The 22,456-nt window shown below is 40.2% G+C and overlaps 1 protein-coding gene across 5 annotated transcripts in view; it reads left to right on the forward strand.

Moving 5' to 3' along the window:
- Window positions 1-22,456, forward strand: part of cdh23 (cadherin-related 23) — a 163,217-nt gene that overhangs the window by 80,798 nt on the left and 59,963 nt on the right. For all 5 annotated transcript variants that reach the window (XM_020598914.1, XM_020598881.1, XM_020598898.1 and 2 more), the window contains exons 10-13: window positions 8,059-8,171; window positions 9,926-10,114; window positions 13,820-13,969; window positions 14,711-14,869. In XM_020598914.1, coding sequence (XP_020454570.1) covers window positions 8,059-8,171; window positions 9,926-10,114; window positions 13,820-13,969; window positions 14,711-14,869 — 611 coding nt within the window. The remainder of the gene's footprint in view (window positions 1-8,058; window positions 8,172-9,925; window positions 10,115-13,819; window positions 13,970-14,710; window positions 14,870-22,456) is intronic.

A 22,456-nucleotide genomic window follows, 5' to 3' on the forward strand; every position in this document is an offset into this window, starting at 1 on the left:
AATAAACATAAGATCTCCCCAATAGTCAGTTCCAAAAATAACAGAAGATACTCCTTGATAATGAGTTCAGAATAAACATAAGATCTCCCCAATAGTCAGTTCCAAAAATAACAGAAGATACTCCTCGATAACGAGTTCAAAATAAACATAAGGTCTCCCCAATAGTCATGTCCAAAAATAACAAGATACTTCTCGGTAATGAGTTCAAAATAAACTGTAAACAAGACAGAGAAACTCACTCAAGTCGACACAGTGGATAACATCAATATACCAGGGTAGGACGATCTTAGTAGACATCAGGATCCAGGACGTGAAACACGCGAAGTCGCCGGCAGAAGACTGAGAGATCATCTGGCGACGAGGACACACCAGCGCTGTGTTTAAGTATGGTTCAGCTAATTGAGCGCAGGTGTGCCTCGTCGCCGGGAGCATAGTCCTACGTGAGCAGGGGTGGAGTCGCTGATAGCCCCGGTATCAGCTGCCGAGGTGCCGGGGACGGCCTGATTCGTGGACGTAACAGGGAGTAATGCATCACTGTATATGTGCATGCCGGCATCTTACAAGAGGCTGTATTGTGTTCCAGAGTGATTCCATCTAGGCTTTGGGGTGTCCTCCTCTCTCTTGCTTGGTGTGCCACATTTGTTCTCTGCCTCCTTTAGTGATAACCGTATTTTTAGTAAGGTAGGGGTGACGACAGTGGTGCGGTGGGTAGAGCAGTTGTCTCCCAGGTTGAAGGTTCGAATCTCGGTGCCAGCAGTCCACGTGTTGAAGTGTCCTTGTGCAAGGCACTGAACCGCCCCATTGCCCCCGATGGTTAGAGCCATCGGTTGAGGTGGTGCCGCAGATGGCTGCCATCGGTTCTGTACCGGAAACAAATTCCTTGTGTGTAACATACTTGGCCAATAAAGGTGATTATCCTAAATGGTAAGCAACATAAGAGAAAATGACACATTGCATCTTGATGAATGAATGATTCAAGTTGAAAACTTTTACTAATGTACATTGAATAATTAGGTCAGAACAAAATGACATAACAGTCAATGGAAACCAAAATCATCAGTCCATGGAGGCTGTATTCAAAATCACACAGAAAATTAAAGTGAAAAATTTAAATCACAGGCTCATCTAAGTTGTGTGAATTTCATCACAGCAACTTATGATGTGACAGAATTATGTTTGGGCCCCAAGTGCCTGTATGCATTCCCTACAATGTCTGTGCATACTCCTGATGAGTCGGCGCATGGTGTCCTGCGGGAGCTCCTCCTAGACCTGGATCAGGGCATCTGTGAGCTCCTGGACAGTCTGTGGTGGTACTTGGTAGCGTTGGATGCAACGCTACGTAGTGTTCCATAGCTACTCAATTGGATTTAGGCCGGGGGAACATGAGGGCCAATCAATGGCATCTATGCCTTCATCATCCAGGAGTTCCTCCATGCTCCTGAGACTGTGCTGGGAGACAGCAAACCTTCTTGTGAATGCATGTATGGATCTGCCATCTTGGAGTAACTGGACTACCTGTGCAACCTGATTGGGCTGCAGGTACTGCTTCATGCTACCAGTAGTGACACTAGCAAAACACAAAACTTGAGAATAATCAGTCAGGAAGGATCAGGAGAGAGCATTTGTCTCTGGCCACCACATGCAAACCCATTCCCTTTTTGGGGATTGTCTTGCTTTTGCCTCTCCATTGCACCTGCTGTCACTTTCATTTTCACCAAAGCAGGTGAAACTGATTCACAATCACTTGTGCTTCCTAAATGGACATTGATTAATTATTTGAGCAGTTTTTATACATCAAAAATCAACATGAAGAGCTATTCATAAGAACCTAACAGAAATTAAGACTACTCTTCTTACAGCCAAAAACAGGACAGTCCAGTGTGCTCTTTGAAATATCTGATCTCTCACATCTAAAAGAGTGAAAGTGAGTGTTCTCTGAAAACTTACTGAGGTATCTCACCCATGTGTGGAGCAGCAGATGGTTATAAACGAGTGACCTGCTGGTCCATCTGACATGTTTGAGCTTTTTTAGTCAAGTCTGAATAGTAGATTAGGTATCACTGAAAATTCATAGGCGCAAATGTTCATTTGTCCTCCATTCTTACAATATATTATTGTCAACAGGAAAGCTAGATGCAGCAGGAGGAGCTGCAAGTCAAAGCTGAGGCATTGGGACCTCTTCAGTAACAGTGCAAGTCTAACCAGTATCTATCCAGCTATCTCAAGAAGTGTAATACCTGGCAAAAAAGGGAATTTGCTTTCATCTGTCATACATTGTTTTTATTTTTGTCCTTGAACCTTTTTGAAGAAAAACTTTTGATGAAACTAATTCATTGAGTATTCATGGAATGCAGCTTGTCTGCCAATGGCAAGACACCCACAGGGCCATTATCACTCTGCGTCACACACAAAAACACATACAAATGTACTGGGAGCTGTCATCCACTGAGGAGTGTGTGTCAGTGCACAGATGAATGTGCACAAGCGAGTCAATGTTATGTGAGCTTTTCATTTAGATTTACAAGTGAGAGTAGTTTGAAGACAATAACTGCAACCTCATCATCAACACGATTTGCCAGTAGGCATAATCCTTAAAAGTGACACTAATTTGTGTATATTTGGCCAAGTACACAAAATCTTAGCCCCAAGACTTCTGAACACTGGCTGAATGCCACATCACATCACCAGAATGTTCCAGCGCCCCCATGATGTTGTGACAAACTGGAGAAAACAGTTGTCACTAGCTTAGTCATGGCGATTACACTTGGAAAACTTCTGCTTCAGCTGTCCTCAAAAGCTCATTGCTCTGAAAAAGTCATTGTCATCTACTTGTCGCATGCCCGATTGAACTCATCAGATCAAATACCTTAGTTCTCTTGGGCAATCCCCACATAATAGTTGCACATGTATGTTTTCCACTCAGTTCACTCCATCTCTGTACTTAGTGTTTTGCTCTTTGTGAGTGGAGAGAATTTCAATGAGGAAACTGTCCTCAGTAAATGTGCCTTCACTTCATTGTTTACAACACAAGACTTGAAATGTGTTTGTCAATAGATAATATGAAATCCGGAGCCATGTATTTCATTATGCTTTGGTAATACTGAGATTATTCAAAGTGGCAAATTATTTGGATTACTTCTATCTTGTAGTAGCTATTGAAGCTATTGTGCATGTGCATATGCAAAATTTGCACCACAAGGAAATGATAGCTCTTTGTAGGAGTTTGAGAGTGTGTGCTTACTTCTGGGCATTTATTTAGGTGCGTGTGTGTGTGTATGTGTGTGTGCACACGCATGCATCTGACTATGCACTCCACTCTAAACAAAATCGTGGCATGGTTTCTCATTTTCCAGTCCAGTACTGTCGATAATGTGAGAGCATGGCTAATCCCCTGGAGTCTCACATCATGGAATCAGGCTTTGCCAGTTAGCACTCTGGCACACACTCTCACACACACACACTTAATCTTGCACTCTATCCACATAAGAATTCTGGATTGAAATACCTACACATCAGCAAGCACATAAAATACATAAACAGCACCACTAATTATGAATATCAAATGCAAATAGAAAGTGTGCATTTATTTGTGCTGAATTTTATTGTGCAATCTTGAAACCCTGGGTGTCTAATCACTACTCTGGCAGATCACTGGAGAACACTTTCTATCAGCAATTATAATATGATAATATTTTCTCTCTCAGTGGGACCTGTGAGTCACTGTGTAATTTCAATCTGTCTCTTGGGTCAAGCTTGACACACAGCGGAGCTGAGGTTGAGGGCCGTTCAGAGAAACCTGAAGCAGTGAGTCAAAGCTCTCTGGATACAGAGAGTAGAACCAACAGTCTGCTGCTAGCATGCACATCTACAGTACAGTGCACCACTTGTGTGCTTTTGCAGATGCGTGTGGCCAGTCGTTGCTTGGCCAGATGAGTGCCCAGTCGCCTGGGTAAGGAGCGGCTGTTGGAGTAGATTGGCATTCTAGTCAGGCCACTGAAGCTAACAAACCAATTTAGAGCCATGATGCCCACACTGAGTGGGTCTGAGTCCCTGAAACACGTTACCCCCACCCTGTTCGGTATAAACATCAAGCTCATGCCTGCCCCAGGTAAAAAAAAAAAAAAAAAAAAAAAAAAATGAATGGTGTGTCAGCTTATTTTCACTGATGCATGACTCAGAATGATACGTTCTCCCCCATAATTTGAGTCTTGCAGTGATATATACTGTACTGTGCACTGTTAAGCATCTCTGACTATTAGGCGACTTGGTGTATTACATTAATAATATAGGGTTGTCTTTTTGCAAGGGAACATTTAATGTTATTGACCCTGTGTTTCATCATCTTTCTGTTTCTGTAGTGTTTATTTTCTGTTACCCATATTTGAAACTCTTATCCAAAGAAAAATGAGAGCAAGTATTTTCAGCAAATAGCCAAAGGCAGCATATATTCACCTTCAAGGGACAAAGGCCTCAACAACTACAGAATTATAATTTCTGTCCATCTCAAGCAAATGAGAAGCTCATATAACATTATTATAGAGCCAGCAGTAGTTTTGTTCCTTCTAACTTCCTCCCTCTTTAACTTTTGGCCTCAATCCAGACTAATTACACAAGGGCTCTTCTCTCTCTGCTGGCCTGACTCCTTTTCTCTATGCCCCCTCTGTTCTCTTTGTTCTATAGCTTTCTTCCTCTTCATTCCCAGGCTACGTACAGTACAGGGCAATAATAGAGCTGCAAGTGGGGAGTAAGGAACAAAGGCATGGGTTAAACTGTTGACCCTAGCTGTTGTGCACTATAGATTCACCATCTGAACATGTTTCTCCAGAGTCTAGACCTCAGCTGTTATTATAAACTATAGCACCTGAAAGACTGATTCAACTTCAAGACTCAAAGTGTGTCCTTTTTGAGAAAAATCGAATCTGAAAATACACGTGTATTCAGTTAACATGCTTTTTGGAGGCACTTTGAATTTGTTACATTGTCAAATTTATAAAAGTGACTACACATAGGAGAAAAAACTTTGTTGAAATGTTCATATTTAAAGAAGTCAGTCTTTATCACCCCATGTCAGAAAAGGAAAATGGATGTATAGTCACAGTTTTTTACAAAGAAATTTATCAGAAAAGAGGAAACCAGAGAATGTGAAACAATATCTCAAAACTGTGCATTTATATTATATTTACATAATTTTTTAAGTAAAGCCCGAAAGCAGCAGTTGTTGTACCTTTTAATAATTCCACCCATACTGTTTACACACTCAGTTCACACATGCATAACTGCACACTCAATGCTGAATATTTGCACACGCAGCTCCCATGTAGCATACATGAGATGAGGGGGAACACACACAGTAGGCAGGCGGCAACGTACTGTAGCTGAACTCCAGGTTGTGCTCTGGATGGGAATAAAAAAATAAATAAAAAATACAAGGAATGTCTTCTGGTCCTTCAATGAGCACTCACAATGTCAGCTTTCTCAGCTAAAAGGCTCTTCAACAAACTCATGCCAAGCTCAATTAATTTTGCATTTAGCTTACATTAACAGCATACAATAGAATTAGTTAGCCAGGTACTTTAGCATCACTTAGCAAGTGATATAGCAACACCATTACAGTGAATGCTAACATGCTATTAGTGATCTTGTACACCTCTGTATTACACTTTCTGAGACAGCTCAACATGTCATCACAAAGCGCTTGCCTTCAGAAACCTCAGAAATCTCCCATTACACAGCGGCAAACTCTGCATTCACCAGGAAATGAGAAAAATCCTCCAGTAGTTTTACTCTCATGCTCTTGCCTGTCTGCTCTCTGCAGCTTACATGCCCGGCTATGGGGTATCCTGGTTATCCCACCTTAGCACTACTCGGATTGATGTTGATGAACAGACAGCCAGTTGCAAATAAGGAAGGCCTAGGTTGACAGTCTGATGTCCTCCAAGGTTAGATAGTACAACTGACCACGCTTCTGGCATGTACACAACAAACTATGTGCAGGTGCACAGACAAGGATTTTTTTCTGCTATACTTTTAAAGCTTTTAAATGAACTAGGAAATTACATTTTAATTCTGCAAATAAAATGAAATGGCATGGCATAAAATAAATAATAAAACAGATAATATATAGTTTAACAGTTATTTATTTATTTGGCCTATAAATTTTGGTAGGCTGGGCTACATTATTGAACTTTTATTTATTTAATTTATTTTTTACATGATTGTTGTTTTATCTGTGTGTCCGTCCATCTACATACATACCTACAGGGAGCAATTCACAGAGCACGTTTGATACACTCTGTGGCAGAGTTGCTGTGCTGTCAACTGGTACAGTAAGAGCAATCTGTATTAACGAGACATAAGTGAATTAGTTCCTAGTAGACTAGTCAGTCTTCTAAAAACACATGGCAGGTTACAAAGAATGGCAGTGAAACTGTGAAGTTATTCAGTGTTTTTGATGAGAAATGATTAGAGCTGATGGATAGGACGGTGAATCACCAAGTGATGCAGGGGGAGAGGAAGAAAACCTTAACAGCAGAGAGGTGAGAGTGTATTTTTGTTTGTTGTCTCCATCTGCTGGGTGTAATTAGCAGGCAACAGTCACAAGATGCCCAGGGGGTGTCGAAGAATGGAGAGGGGTGAGAAAGTCAACAAGGACCATGATTTGAAAATGAGAAGAGGGAATAAGAAAATATGAGAACAGTACTCAAATGCATCTCAGTATATTATTTTAACCTGCTTAATTGAAGTGAATAGAAAAGACCAGGCACACTTGAACTTGTTAATGAGAACAGTGTGGCGTTCATAATTTGGAATGCTGTGCTTTGAAGGGGTTCATAGACTATAACAAAGTTAATGGAATTCATCAGCCCATGTACTGTAAAGGATGAAAGTTCAGGGGAAATGTGCAGCCTGTGTGCAACTGCATTGTCTTGAGTGTTAAACACTTGGCTGCATTTTCAGAATTAGGGGTGAGACTTTTTTTCCTCGTTCTGCTATGCAGTGGTTACACTGTTGCCTCACAGCAAGAAGGTTCTCTGTTTGAGGCGTGGGCCTTCTGTGAGTGTCTGTGTGTTCTCCCCATGCCTGTATGGGTTCCTGGTTTCCTACGGTCCAGAAATATGCAGGTTAGATTATTTAGCGAATTGTAGAAATTGATTATTATCTAATTATAGGAATGAATATCTCATTAAAGGTGCTCTACTGAGGTTTCCTTTCTTGTAAAACTTTTTAAAGCCAATTGTTGAAATGTTTTACATCCTACATTGTTGACATCTACAGTATCTACAGTTTTTGCTTGACAGGGACAATGCACAATACACGTTTTATACCAGATATAGCTAAAAGCTCATTTTCATCCGCTTGCTACTGTAGCAGTCGTCTTCTCCACTGACTTTATCTGCACATTGGTGTGATTATTTGTGCTTTACCACCAACAACTGTTAATCAGCAAAATAACATGAAACCACTGGCAAGATTGTGTGTTCTGTTGTGTGCATGCTTGCACATGGCAGACAATACAAACATCCATTTAGAAAACTTTGCACCATGACAGAACTGTTGGTCAAAAACTCTACAGGGCACATTTAAGTTTTGTGCTGGTGAGTATGTGTTTCATGGGATTTTCTGACATACTCACAATTAATGACAATGATATGTTGCCATTATTACAACTGACCTCTAATTAATACAGTATAATATATTATAACTCTAAATTCAGTTAATGTGAACTGGTGTAACTCCAGTTACACCATAACCCCAGTGTCCATCCGGTAAAGAAGTGAACAGCATGGGGATGCTGGCAAGGAAAATCAGATGAAATAAAGAGGAGGCAGCGAAGCAGCTTGTGAATAGGTTGGAGATGGTGGATAAGCCCAGGGCAGCAAAACTGCATCCATAATACACAAAATATAGACATGCACATAGATTGTACACAGCCTTTCCTTACAGAAACGTCTGTGATGCAGCGCAGGGGTTATGTTGAATTATCCACAGTGCAAGCTGTGTGTGTCCCTCTGACTTTCTTATCTCCATCTCTCTTTCTCTTTCCATCCATCCATTCAGGGAACACCAACAGTGTTTTTGCCCTGGACTACATCAGCGGGTCCCTCACAGTAAATGGCCAGTTGGACAGAGAAAACCCACTCTACTCAGCAGGATTCACTCTCACTGTCAAGGTGGGCTTCTGAATGGGAAACAGTGGGGAGCTGGAGGGACTGTTGCAACTGAGACAAAGGATTGAAAGGCTGATTTATTGGTGGATCAAGGGAGAGTGTTGATATGAGTGCATTAAATCAAAACAACATCTGAGTTTGATATAGCCTCTATGGGCTTCCTAAATCGAGTGCGTGCTCTACCCTTGTGCCTACTGTACAAACTGTGTGTCTGTAGATGCCTTGTCAGTATAAGTCTACACCAACGTAAATCAGGCAATTTCAAGTACCTTTATTGGGCTTGTCAGTGAGGTCTTTTCTGTTTGTGATTCTCTGATAATGTCTCCATCAGTGGTTTGAGGAGAACAAGAAGAGAACAGAAACAGGATTTATAGTCGCCCTCAGTACTGCGGGCTCCTTTCTTCTTCTCTCTTCTTTCTTCTGTTTGAAGCAGGTCCTGTCCCTCCACTGAGGCCGAAGCCTACACCTCTCTTGGCTTTTTAGCATGTCAGTCCAGGCCTCTCACCCCCTCTCCCACCCACAGCCTTCCCACCTTGTCCACTCTGCTACTTTCCTTTTTTTGCCATCATTTCTTCTCTCCCAGTATTGTACACCAAGTAGTTCCCACAGGGTGTGAGCGGGTGCATGAAATGGATTTCCAAGTGCTGAAAATGGAAGGATTTGTGATCAAAAACCTTGTGGGGGCTTTTTTGTTTTTGTTTTTTTTTTCCTGTGCAACTCCAATGTAACATTGTGGACTGATGGCGTGTCAAGTCAAATCATTTGCACCTGTACTGCCATTAAGAATATCTAATGTTCTCATTAGAACTTATATATTTACTCATTTAGTTGTAGTTATTGTTAAAATGTAGATGCAAATGCAGGTTTTCGTGAGAAACCATTGAAATACAACTGGCTTTAAAGTTTAATACAAAAGAGATTCTGGCATGTTGCAGCATATCCCAATCTGAGTCTTTTTAATTAAAATCAATAATTACAACGAAGAAAGGTAGAATAAGCAAAAGTGCTGAAAACAAAAAAATGTCTCCCAAAAATGTATTTATAAAATATGGATTTTTTTCCCTCTACATTTCTCTCTCTTGCTCTGCTTATGCTTTCTTTGGTGCTGCTACTATTGATTGTGGTGTGCCATAGTAATACAACTAATTTCTCAACTTCAAACAGCTTGGATAGTGCTGAGCATATGAAGGTGGAGGTCAAATGATTCAGTGGCATTGGGACATAAGAGGCTAAACTACCTTGATTACCCAGAGACCAGAATGTTGTTTCAGCCTCTTCTCCTATTGCTTGTGACACTCCTCCATCAATAAAAGACCACTGCTGCCCATTCCTATCTTTCTCTCCCATTTTTTTTTCATTTCAGAGGCATCACATCTTCGTTACTCAGGCAGCCACAAAACTGAGACCCTGTGTAATTGTGTCTTCTCAATGGGACTCCTTTCTCCTAAATCTCATTGTGTGTGCGTGTGTGTGTGTATGTGTGTGTGTGTGTGTGTGGATATACATGTGCTGGCCCTCTCTTGGCCTGACTTTGAGCCTATTTCTGTGATTGCTTTGAGTCCGTCTCTGTACCTTTTGATCCAATAAATGAACAGCTGTAAATACCTGCCTGAGATTGTGTGCTGACTGCCTCCATCCAAAATGACATTTTCAGTGCAATCAAATGTATCTCTCTCTCTCTCTCTCTCTCTCTCTCTCTCTCTCTCTCTCTCTCTCTCTCTCTGCGATTGCTGCGTCTCTCTGTTTCTCTATATAAGGCCACAGAGTTGAAAGATGATCGCACTCCATCAGATGCAACAGTGATGACCACCTTCACCATTCTGCTAATTGACAAAAATGACAATGCTCCAAAGTTCAACAGTTCTGAGTACCGAGTCCGCATCACTGAACTGGCTCAGGTGGGCTTTGCCCTGCCCCTCTTCATCCAGGTCGAAGACAAGGATGAGGTGGGTGGATCACATCCCAATGGCTGACACACCTGCAACTGGTCACAACATTTTTGACATTAGGCTGATACTCCCATCCAGAGAAGGTTGCACTGACACTGCCAGGGTATCTTGTGATTGCTTGTAGAGATGTCTCAATCTGGTTGTAGCTGATCGCCTTTTGTCTATGTCAGGAGTTACATTATCCAGGTAAACTTTCATTCACATTATATGTATTGGCCATTTAAGATGATAAACTTAATAATTGTGTACCTTTTATATGTATTTGATTGGAATTGTGGTAAAAAGACAAATTGAGTCTCACAAATTAAGTTATTATTGCTATTAATGAACAACACAATGTTTGTTGGGATTCAGGAGGTAACAACACAAGATACCAATAAAGGATTTATCAGTAAAAGACTTGCAAGAATGTTTCACTGATTTGATCTGATAAGATTTTACAACAAGGTTTAGATTTATCTTGTTTATAAATGTGGCAAAAGAACATTAGTCTCTCGATGAAACTACTCACCTAGCAGCAGTGTGCGTGTGGACTGTCGGAAGAAGTGTACAGCCGCACACATTAGTGTGCTTTATTGTGTCTGTCACTTCCCATTAGCTGTATCTATCAACCTACTGTAGTGGCACATAGTCCCACACACTCAGACACCAACACACACACACACACACACACACACACACACACACACACACACACACACACACAGAACTCAAATGGTATTTCACTTTACGCTTGCTCTGCCACCCTCTCTCACTTTCTGTCTCCCTCCCTCACATGTGCAATGTGCTCACAGACACCAGCACATTGGACTCGACTACAATTTAATTTGCTCTGGAAGAGATGGGATAGAGCATCAAATTATACCTAACGAGGAAAATCAATCACCTACGTGCAGATAAGCTGAAAGCTAGTCAACTCTGATTGATTCAGGCACAGCAGCCACCAGGGTGGAATTTGACAGATAACTGGAAGTCAAGAGGATAGAGAAAAAGGTAGAGAGCAAAGAGACAGAGGAGAGGAGCAGAGTGGCGCCTAAGAAAAATGGGTGAACAGAAAGCTTATAATGCTTATAATGAAGCAAAACAGAAGCCTAAATAATTGGTAGAGCAGGAAGAAACAGAGAAGAGCAGACAGGAGAGAAAAGAAGCACTTAAAGGACAGATTGCAGGTGTATTTAGCAGCAAGTGTGTTTAATACTCCAAGGATGGTGTGTGGAAGTGACGAGACAGAGATGGGAGTACCGCACGCTTGTCACTGCATGCAGGTGGGGTGGCAACCAAGACACCTGGCATGTCCCTCTGTATGTTAGTACCCAACATTTTACCACTAACAACACAGTTTGGGAAGGTAACCCAGCTGCTTACAGTTCCAGCATCTCTAAGCTAAGATTGCTCAATGCAAATGAACTATATTCACCAAAGAATTTAGGAATTGCATGCACTCTCCCAGTCACGCATTATAACACTGCTGTCACAGTGCCAGATATACATCCATTCCTAGGAATAAAATTGGAGCCATTTCTTGTCATGCAGTTTTGTATTACTGTTTGATCCTTTAAACCTGCATGTCAGTGCTGATACACACACACATCCACACTCTACTACACCTGTGCTATAATCTCACTTTTTCCAAGTGTGAAGGATTAGAGGCAGAAATTTCATGACTTAGACTATGACACAATTGGTAGTTACCTCTCTCCGTCTATGCCTACCTTTATATCCTCTTCTGTGTAGCTAGTATCTTTAAAACTTTTTTGCTGGAACTTGTCACTAAACTTTGTGACAGTTGCGTCTGACAGGGTGCTTTTACTGGGGGCTTCTAAAGGCAGAAGCAAATGGACGGGCAATTACATTTATGGGCAGTTTGAGGTGACATCCCTGCATATTGGATGGTCTTTTAAATAGGAGTCATCATCCGCAATGGTTCTCCCAGAGATGAAAACAAAAACAAGGAGGCAATTTCAACCGGCAGCATAATGCCTGTCGACCACCCCATCCGTCTTCCTCTGTCTGCCACAGTGGTTACGTGATTGGCTGCCCTGCAGCTTTATATGTCAAGACAGGAGGATCAGATATGTTTTCTCAACTCAAGCCAGCCACAGGCTTTTCAGAGTTGTGATGTAGCTTTGACCCTGATGTGGTTTATATTTACCCATCATGCCTTTGGCTTGGGGATTTATCTAAAAGAAGAGAAGTAAGAGACAGATCCGGTTTGTAGGTGCTGTTTTTAGAGGCTATCCAGAACTCATCAAACAATGCTAACCTCACCACACAGACCCACCCAGTAATACAGTACTACATATTTCTAAAGTAGACTTGTTAAGCTAACATGGTCTTGCCAACAACAAGCTATAAACCAAGCACAGACCTGTGTATCTGTATTAAGGTAGATAGTCATGGTTGTCATCAGGGATCATCACATCATCTGCTCTGTTCCTCTCATAAGGCACACATCATCATGATGAAAGCATGTTGTCAGCCTTCTTCACAGGCTAGGTGAACATCCCAGTCAGACATGCTGTGTACCACTCTGTGCACAGTGCATCAGGATGGTGCTATTTTCATAATGTGAAAATGTGCAGTGAAGGGTTTATCTGGTGAACGTGAAGAAGAGACAAATGTGTGGTTATGAACTGTAATTTGATTCCTATGCAGTTTAACTTTGTCATATTCATTTTACGACACATTTTGATGGTTTTACTTATTGGCTTGCTTCTGTCTCCTTTTCCTGCAAAGTGCTGCTCTCTATGCTAAATGTGTAGTGGACCCTGAAACTATATTCTCTTAAGGTTTATGTTCCCAGTACCACCAAGAGCCTTTTCACCTTCAAATTACTAAACGGGGGGGCTTTATAATTGTTGGCATACCAAGGCAATATTTATATTGTCTTGAACTTATTATCAGCTGATGGTACAGCATGTCCAGTATGTGTGCATAGTACTCAAAATTCTGGTGCCACATTTTAATATACTTTGACCTCTGACACTAAGATCTGAAAGAAAAACAGCTGTGAAAAGACAGAGACCAGATGGTGCTACAGTAGGTAACTGTACAGAAAGCTAGTGAAAGACAAGAAGAGAGATGTTACAAAAAGATACAGAGAGAGATATAGAGAAGAAACATCTTGAACTCAACAGATTAGAGTGAATGGATCTGGCTCCCAGCAGATGCCACTTTTGAAGCCTCATGATCAGAATCAGAATGGACATCATTTACTGTCAACTGCTTTTTGTTAAATAATACAGGTGTCACATGTAGATACTAGTCTGGAAAATTCACATTCAGGTATATATGGTAGAGTAGCACAACTTTCTTGCCTGTTTGGATCACAAAATCTTAAGAATATACATGTTTTATTCTGTATAAGAATATAAAATGTATCAATATCTTAACAAATATACATAATCCAGTAATAATATGCCACACTAAAGCAGTTTGAAATCTTTGAAACTGTTTCTACTGTTACTGTCGGTGTAAATAACTCGGGATACAACGATCTTCTTAATTCTTAAAATGTAAAAAAAAAAAAAGTATGTTTTAATGTAAATCTGGGGTTTTAATGAGTTGTTCATAACACCATAGATTTTATCATCTACATTCTTCACTGATAGGTTAGATATTATATGTCACCTGCCCTTAATCTTTGCCAACAAGTTCCTCTGTTTTTCTGTACTTGTCTCTCTCTCATCTTTCCTACGGCAGGGGGTGAACAGCATGTTCCAAGTATTTCTAACAGGAAACAGTTCAGAGTACTTCACCATCTCCCCCACAGCAGTACAGGGGCGTGCTGACATCAGGATAAGGGTGGCGATGCCTCTTGACTACGAAGAAATTCGCAGCTTCAGTTTCTCTGTGAGTTTTAAAGTTACCATCAGTGTTCATCTGAACATTTGCATGAGAGAGTGAATGGTTGAACTCCAATCCCGAAGAACCCCTGAAAAGAATCACATGATATGAGAGGAGAACTGAATGAATGAAAACATAATCAGGGTTCAGAAGCAAAGATACAATAGCATGCCTTTCCTGCACAAGCCACAGCTTTCTTGCTAATATATGTAAAAATGTTGGTGCTTACAGAAGAGCTTAACATTCTTTCATTGTAAATGTCCAACGGATCTGTTTTGTAAAGAGACGAGTCGTTGGAGACAGAGCAGCTACATTGTCCTTCTGATAGATGACCCTTGAACATATTCTGCATTGATTTCTGATCAGCAAGACTAAATGTGGCTTCTTTGTTTCTTACAACTTGTTTTTATTAGTTTGGACACCAGGCTCAGTCAGACTGGGGCCGTATCACTTTCTCAAGCCTTGTTTGAACAGTGAAATTGGTGATTTGTGACCTCACCTTACACTTGAGTCATATACAGAACCAGAGGGTGCCTTGTTCTGTGTATAATCTCTAAATCTTTAACAAGGCATTTCTTTGTGAAAGATACTCCTTTGATAAAATAGTAAATTATATATATCAAGATGCCTCCTGAATATGTGAAAGATTTTATATAAATAAATAAATTTTTGAATCTGCACTTCTTTAAATTATATTTTTGAGGGCCCATTTAAATATTTTATGTGTTTCTTGTTGTCTCTCCTCAGCTCTATGCTAATGAGTCCATGTCTGACCATGTAGGATTTGCCCGTGTCATTATTGAGCTTATCAATGAGAATGATAACAGGCCTATCTTCAGCACACCGCTGTACAACATCAGTATTCCTGAAAACACAGCCCCTGGCACCTCACTGCTACAAATCCTGGTGAGTATCTTAGCAAAGCACTATGAAGTGTTTACTCAGCTGAAAGGTGGTTTCTTGTGATTTATTCCTGAAGAGAAATTTAACTAGAATCTAAACAGAAGACTTTTTTTTTTAATTGGGAATGAAATCTTGGCTTGTTTTGTTTGCCCCATGTGATGCTGTACTCTCTTGAGACTTCACCATGTGAGTTGTGATTAATGGGGACTTGAGCTAGGCTGCCTCAGACAAAAGCACAAATAAACACAAATGAAAAACACTTGCCTACTGTATCGGGTCACTGCTAATGATCTTGTGTATCTATAATATTTAGAGACCATGGTGGCAACTAATGCAACAGTCTGTGACTCAACAGTGGCATAGTCCTAAACCCTGATTATGCAAATTTGCTGAAAAGCAGAATTAAATATTTACTGCTAAAATAATTGTGAATTCCACTTAGGTAATAAAGGTTGACATCTTCAGTTCAAGCTAAATCACTTATACAGTCATTTAAGGAATATTCAGCAGTGTAATTGCTTGCTCTGTCTGTAAGCAGAGAGAATAATTTTGGTAGGATATAGTATTCAGCTGATTCAGGCCACTCAGCCTCATCTTTTCAGTCATACAGTGTGGCTGCAGTCACTCTCAGTCGGTGTCCTGACTAGCAGCCACTATTTGAACCAGATCGGAAAAAATCTCCAGCCATCTTCCCATAGCTTTGCATTATTATTCATTACCAGTCATCCCTTTGACAGAATGCACACAATACACTAGATACAAGTGTAAAAAAAAACAGTGTGAAAATCAATAGTATTTATAGAGTGGGTGTTCATGAAATGGAGATTTTGCAGGGCAGCCTAAGGCCCAATAAGTCTGCTTGATGTTGGACTCCTGCTGCAGCATGCAGCCTACCATGGAACCCTGATTGCTGGCTGTACAGACTGAATAGGCTGCAAATATAATAACAGCTCTCAGTGAGGACTGCACTGGCACGGATGGAAACACTCACAGTGTAAACAATAAACACTGTTAGATCAGGGTTTCAATATTTTGCTCTGCTCACACACCCACAAAGCTGCCACTGGAGGCAAAACAGACATACAGATGTTTCCCGTACTCTCCTAGCTCTGTTCTAGGATTAACAAATGGAAATGGACACGCACATACAGTAGACAATAATGTCCCTGAACTCCCACAAGGTCAACATGTGGATAAAACAAGACAGTTGTTGGTCATTGTGGGCCTTTCTCCATTTGTTATCCCATAAGATTACAATTTACTTTGCATGCGTGAGCTCAGCAATGTGTTTGCACAGACTTGTTTACCTGTGTGAGTCTGTCATAATTTAATTCATTAGTAGTTTAGGCAGTAAGTTACAATGTTTGTAATCCAATGGAAATAGCTGAGACTGTTTATTTATATGCTGCAGTCTGATCAAACAAGCCATGGTTGCCTCATTCATGCTTATGTGATTAATGAGGTACTTACTGTGGAACGAGCATTGCATCCATGTACTGTATTAAGTTACAAGTGAATCAGAGAAAGCAGCTGAAGCCATCAAACTGCTTGTTCTCTGCTTCATACTGTTCAAGCAGAGGCCAGGGTAGAGGTAGTGCACTGATATACCTCTTCTAATTGTACAGTAATAGGTAATATTTTGTCAAATGAATCACGTCTTCTGGCTACAGATTGTAAATTATAGAGTACCAAAATGTAAAACTAGCTTTGATTACGTTCAGCCTCAAGCTAAAATACTTTTCAGCCCACTCCTCTTAGTCAGCACCAGGTAAAATAATAACTTAACCTGTCCATCACCTCACTGTTCAGGACAAATTATGTCATTCTTAACCTGCAGAAAACCATGTTGAGTTGACGTATTAATTGTGACTAAATGAATGCATTAGGCCCCTAACAACTGGTTCTGTTATAAAAGGACTTGCTGTATATTTCCTTTCTACTTAAGCCAAGCTCATTATATTCTGTACTTTATATTACAGCTCTCCATGGGCTTTTAAGAGTCATTTGCTTTGCTTACACGGCATGCACCTTTTCATTGTCCTGATACTGTGTACCTGCCTTACTCAGTCTCTTCCAGCTCACTCAAGGCAATACAATACAACCAGATTGTTAGGCTGAGACCTGCCTCTCTGTCAGATGGCTGAGAGGTGCAACAGATGGCAGCCAAATTGTGTTATTACCAAAAGGGAAGACATCTCTTTCCTTCTTAATCTCTCAAGTTAGCCTGGCCAGCCCTCCTCAATGTACAATTATTTTGGGAAATATGAGCATCTGAGTTCTAGCCTAGAGTTACATTTAGGCAATTGATACTGCTCTCATCACTCTGATGTATGAGCATTAACTATGAAGCAGGAGCTAGAAGCCAAATAGCTAATCTTATCATACAGACAAGAAGCAGTGGAGAACAGTTAGTGTAGCTCACTCCAAATCTCAGAAATACCTGCACTTCTAAAGCTCAGTAATTAACACTTGAACCTCACGGTTATGAAAGGATTCCAGGAAGTCACTGAGCTGAGGCAAGGAATAGCTAAAGCACAAATTTCCTTTAAAACCACAGCTTGTAGTTTTTGCATTTTAATTTTGTGTTAATGAGCAAATTGCTGAAAGAATAGGAGGATTTCTTTTCATCTTTGGACTGAGCCAAGCTAGCTAGTTTCCCCTACTTTTCAATCTGTGCTAAGCTAATCACCTGCCTACTTTTGCTTCATATTGAGCATATTGACTGGTATAAATTCTCTCATCTACTGTAACTCTGAAAGAAAGCAAATAAGTATATCTCCCAAAATGTCAAACTATTCCTTTAAATAAGTTTGAAGGTCACTTTTGTTATTGTTGCCACTATATGAGCTAAAATACTGCAGGGCAGACTAAGCATTTGGCAGTTCAGATTAGCTGTTGTCATTAAGTCGTTACTGATGACAGTGATGAGAGAGTATCATCAATTTTTAAGTCAGCCGCACTGAAAAGAGAGTTTTGCACATAGTCTTAGAAAATGGTCATTTTCGAGCACAATGATAACATCATAAAATTATCTCCTGCTATCACAGTGACTATGAGAGTAATAATAATTTCTCTCACTGCTGTTTTCTAAGCATTAAAGTGTTTCTGCAGTTGTGTGGTATATCAATAATGTGTTGACAGTGGTTTGTATGTAAAAAAGGCCAGAGTCTGGATGGTGTTTATATAATACTTATGCTAATTGAATTTATGCGCGTTAGTTCCCAGTTGTTTTGAAAAAGTGCCAAGCAATCTGATAATGTAATTCCAATACTTTGTTTAGGTTAATATTCATAGCTCATCTGATCAGGCTTATGTACAATATTAGTCGCTGCATTACTCAGTCCCCACTCCTGCATCTTGAAGCTTAACATAAAAGTACACACAGAGGCAGTGGCTTTGTCTGGGTCCATTTCTTTCACACACTCTCTCTCTCTCTGTCACCTCTTCACCTCGGAGACTTTAGACAGCAGCAGCTGCTCATATCAGTGGAATCACTCTGATGTTTTCTCCTTGGATTTCAGAGAATTTGTCTTTCATTTCTCATTTATTGTATGTCCTCAGTTACGGTTGTTTCTCCCCCTTTTTCTCTGTTTTACCATTAGATTGCTAATGGCTTTCAGGTGTTGCATTGATTCACTGTCTTTTTCTGCCTGGATTACACTTTCTCTAGCTCTCTCTACCCAACAAGCTCTATCTTTGGGGATATGTATATACAGTATTTAATGAGGATGTATGCAGGTATAGTTTACATGCACATTCCTTTCTTCTTATAGTTGGTCTTGCTTCCATAAAATACAGTTTATCAGTCAATGCTGCTTTTGGATTATGGTCTATGTCTTCTGCCAGTGATATGCTGTGGCTTTTATGGGCACTGTGCAGGCTCTGAGGACCAAAGCACAATGATAAATGTTTCTAGCAGAAGGTTACAAAATTACAGAGTGGTGGATGTTTCACTTCCACCACTGTTTAGACAGGCCTTTATGGGGTAACAGTTGCAACACTAATTATAATCCATTATTGTAATAAATGGGCCAAGGACCAGCTCCCTCCTGCTAACGGTAGCTCGCACTGAGTCACTTTTAATACTGCGGCGCTAATCACTGTAAGACAGGGTGTGAGTTGGTTCACATTATTGTTTCTCTAAAGAGGTGCAATTACAAACTAGATGAAAAAGGAGCTGTGGAGTGTTTGCATGGTTGTTCTTTTTTAATTAATTAATGTATTTATTGGCTGCCTGATAGTCATTCTATTTCAGTTAGATAGTATTGATTTAAAAAAAGAAAAATGTATTTCCCATAGTTATGGATAAAATTACTAGGGCTGCATTGATTAATCTGTTACTGTGTTATTGTCTCAGCTAATTGATCTCTACAAAATGTCTAAAAGTAGTGAAAAAATATCTATCATGATTTCCTAAATAATAAGCTAGAATCAAATCATTTTTGCTAATGTCCACTGGTGGCGACTAGTGTCATTTTTTTGACCTCGGTCTGGCTCTCTCAACACATGCTGGCTTTGTCTCCTCCATTGTCTCTTTATATTCTGCTCTTTAATATTCTCTGCATCCTCCTTGTGGTTGTAATAATCTGATTTCGTCACCTCTGAGGACAGGTGAGGAGTGGGGGAGGACCAAGGCCTTTTGGCAAAGTGAAGCTGCCAGCCACAGTGAGCTCTGCATTAAGCCGTTTTACTGGCAGCTCCAAATCTATATCAGCTCATGCCCACAATATACAGTTCCCTCTTTTGCTCTCAATCGGCCTCGCTCCCCCTCAGTTTTTCATATTTCAGAGGTAACAGCTGTTTTTTGAGTGTTTCCCATGTGGATGGAATAATTATGTAGTGGCTGCATATACCATGCAAACAATGCAAAGCAATTAAGTTTCTGTATTGGAACATCAGTTGCATGTGTTCAAGTAGATGAATATAGAACAATAACAACAATTTGAGGATAAACAAGGAGATGTGTTGTCACCAGCACTGTTTCTGGTGTGTAGCTGTTAAAATACAGGAATTGCTGGTGAATGTGTTACCTTATGGTGATTATATAATTTTATTGACTAAGGATGAAAAAGGTTTGCAGAAAATGCTTAATGCTTGTGGCTTATTGGTGTTGGAAACAAAGACTAATGATAAACCAGGACAAAACACAAGTGGAGGGGCAAGCATCTCACTTTCAAAGATGATATTAGTATTCTACTTAGCTCAGCAGAGCATTAGTGTCAGTGCACAACAGGGTAAAAGCACCTAAAGATTTGGGTTGTTGTACATAACTGTACAAATCTTGTGTATGTTCGGGGTCATATTATGCAGCTGACATTTGGGGGTTCCGTGAACAAGTGGAATAGTGCATACATTCACATTATAGAGTAGTTTTATCAGTTTTGGTAGTTCACAGATATAGTCCAGTTTTGGCTATTAGTGGAAATAATGGGAAGGAAACCTTCAAATGTCACACACAGAATTGAGATGTTTTGACTGTGGAATAGACTTGTGAATTTCCCTGAGCAACATTTATTTTAATCCTAAATTACAAACATACTATCTAATAAAAGTGTAGAATCTTATGTATAGAATGTTATGTGAAGCAGAATTGAGCAAAAAGCCAGGGATCTTCATGTGCACAGTTACAGTTGGGTACTTCATCAATATCTATTTAAACAGGCAGGTTTATTGTTTTACTGGAAGATATGTCTGCTGCTGTGATTTGGGTGAGAGTGAAGATGAAAAGATGAAAATCATTTTATATTCAATTGTCCATTGTGTGATGACTTAAGGTATAAGATATGCTCATGATAAAATTTGATTTCTTTTTTTTTTATGTCATGGAAGCAGGTATTTGTGGTGTCTTGTGAACACGTCTTTTAGAAAAGTATCCATTGTTTTAACAACTCTTGTATCTCTTTCTGCTTCTCCATCTTGCTGGTATTTGGGTGGTCAGGAGATAATAGAAACAGGCAGTTCAATTCTGTCGGCAGGCAACAGTCACTGTGTGTACCCCCACCTGCTTGGTAATAGTTTAGAGAAATAAAGCAGTCGTAAACATGCACTCACCATCACCATTACACCAAAGTGTCTGCCATAAAAACGCACACAGCCCCCATCAACCCCCGCAGGTGCTCTAGGTCACAGCTGGTGGTCTAGTAGGGGATGTGGTTGGTCCTCATTTTATCCAAGCAGGTGAGGGATTTTGCATCTTGTCTCTGCTGAAGTGGTTTGAGTTTTGCATCATTTTACACAGCTTTACTGTACATTCATGTGTCCACAATAAAAAAGAAAGAGAAGGTATAAACTCTCTCATTAGTTTAGGAACAGGAATGCTGAGTGAGTAGCTGTTTAGGACGTGTGATCATTGATTGGCCATAGCTGCAAATAGCCCCAACATGGTGGCTACGCTTTTTCCAGGCTGCTGCTCTGCTCTGTCTCTTGCTCTGTAGTACTGATCAGAGATACAAACAGTGTCTGCACAGTCCCAGAGAAAGATTACTGAGAAGAGAGAGAAGCCAGACACCATAAAGAAAACATAAGTTATCCTCATCCTTTTATACACATTTTGTTTTCAGTCATAGTTTCAGTTCGGTCAGCAGAGAGAGGCTTAAAGGATGTTACAATTGGTTTACTTGGCTTAGTGTGTACAGTAGAAAAGTTGATGAAATATGGGATGATTTTTTTGGCAATTAGACATCATCTTGTGGTCATCATTTAAAGGGGGACACCACCAAATGTGTTTAGACACAGGTGGTGGTGTTGAAGGGGGAGAAGAACAATGACTGAAGTGGAGGATGACTTCTGATGAGGTCAGTGGAAGTGCCCCTGGATACTGGTTATGATGGAAACTGAAGGTAACTGCAGTGGAGGAGCGTTGTATTGATTTCAAACTGAAATGAAAACTGATTGCAACAGAGAAAGGAAGTGTTTTAAATTTTGACAGCAACGAGATGGTTAGCTCAGAATCATGGCAGAATCTGACTCAAACAGTGAATGCCCTCAATCAGAGTTGGAAGTAGAGAGAGAGAGTGATCAGGCAAGTCTTAGTCTTGTGATTGAACGTCCACTAAGCTATCATTTGTATTATGAGCAGAAATATATTTCACTTTTCCTCACAAATACATTTGATTCAGTGTTTCAAATCCGAATTCTCAATCACTTAAATCCAGACAGATTCACATTTCAGGTTTATTTAAAACAATACTCATATGCCCATGTGTGCGTTGAAACTGGAAATGCGTGGAAATGTTCCTCCTGTCCATACTAGCAGTAAAGAGATCCTTCCTAACATGAGTCTAATAAAAGATATGAAGCCCACACTCCTCATTCTGTGTAAAATCACGTTCTAAAGTTTAACTAAAGCTCAGTGGAGGCTTCAGTGGCCTGAATTAAATCAAGTGTTCTTCTGGGGTTAAGTACCAAACTTTCTCTTTATATTACTGTATCTATCCACTGCGTCATGACAAGGAAACACTGAATATTTTTACTGATGATTAGCAGACATAATGTAAAGAAAATGATTTGAGTGCTGTATACAGTGATGTGCAGTCTCATAGCACATGCAGTTGTCACCTTGAATTTACATTTGGCTGCCTAGGAGTGCAG

The sequence above is a fragment of the Monopterus albus genome, unplaced genomic scaffold (genome assembly GCF_001952655.1).
Source record: "Monopterus albus unplaced genomic scaffold, M_albus_1.0 scaffold3.1, whole genome shotgun sequence".
In the NCBI taxonomy this organism is placed as follows: domain Eukaryota; kingdom Metazoa; phylum Chordata; class Actinopteri; order Synbranchiformes; family Synbranchidae; genus Monopterus; species Monopterus albus.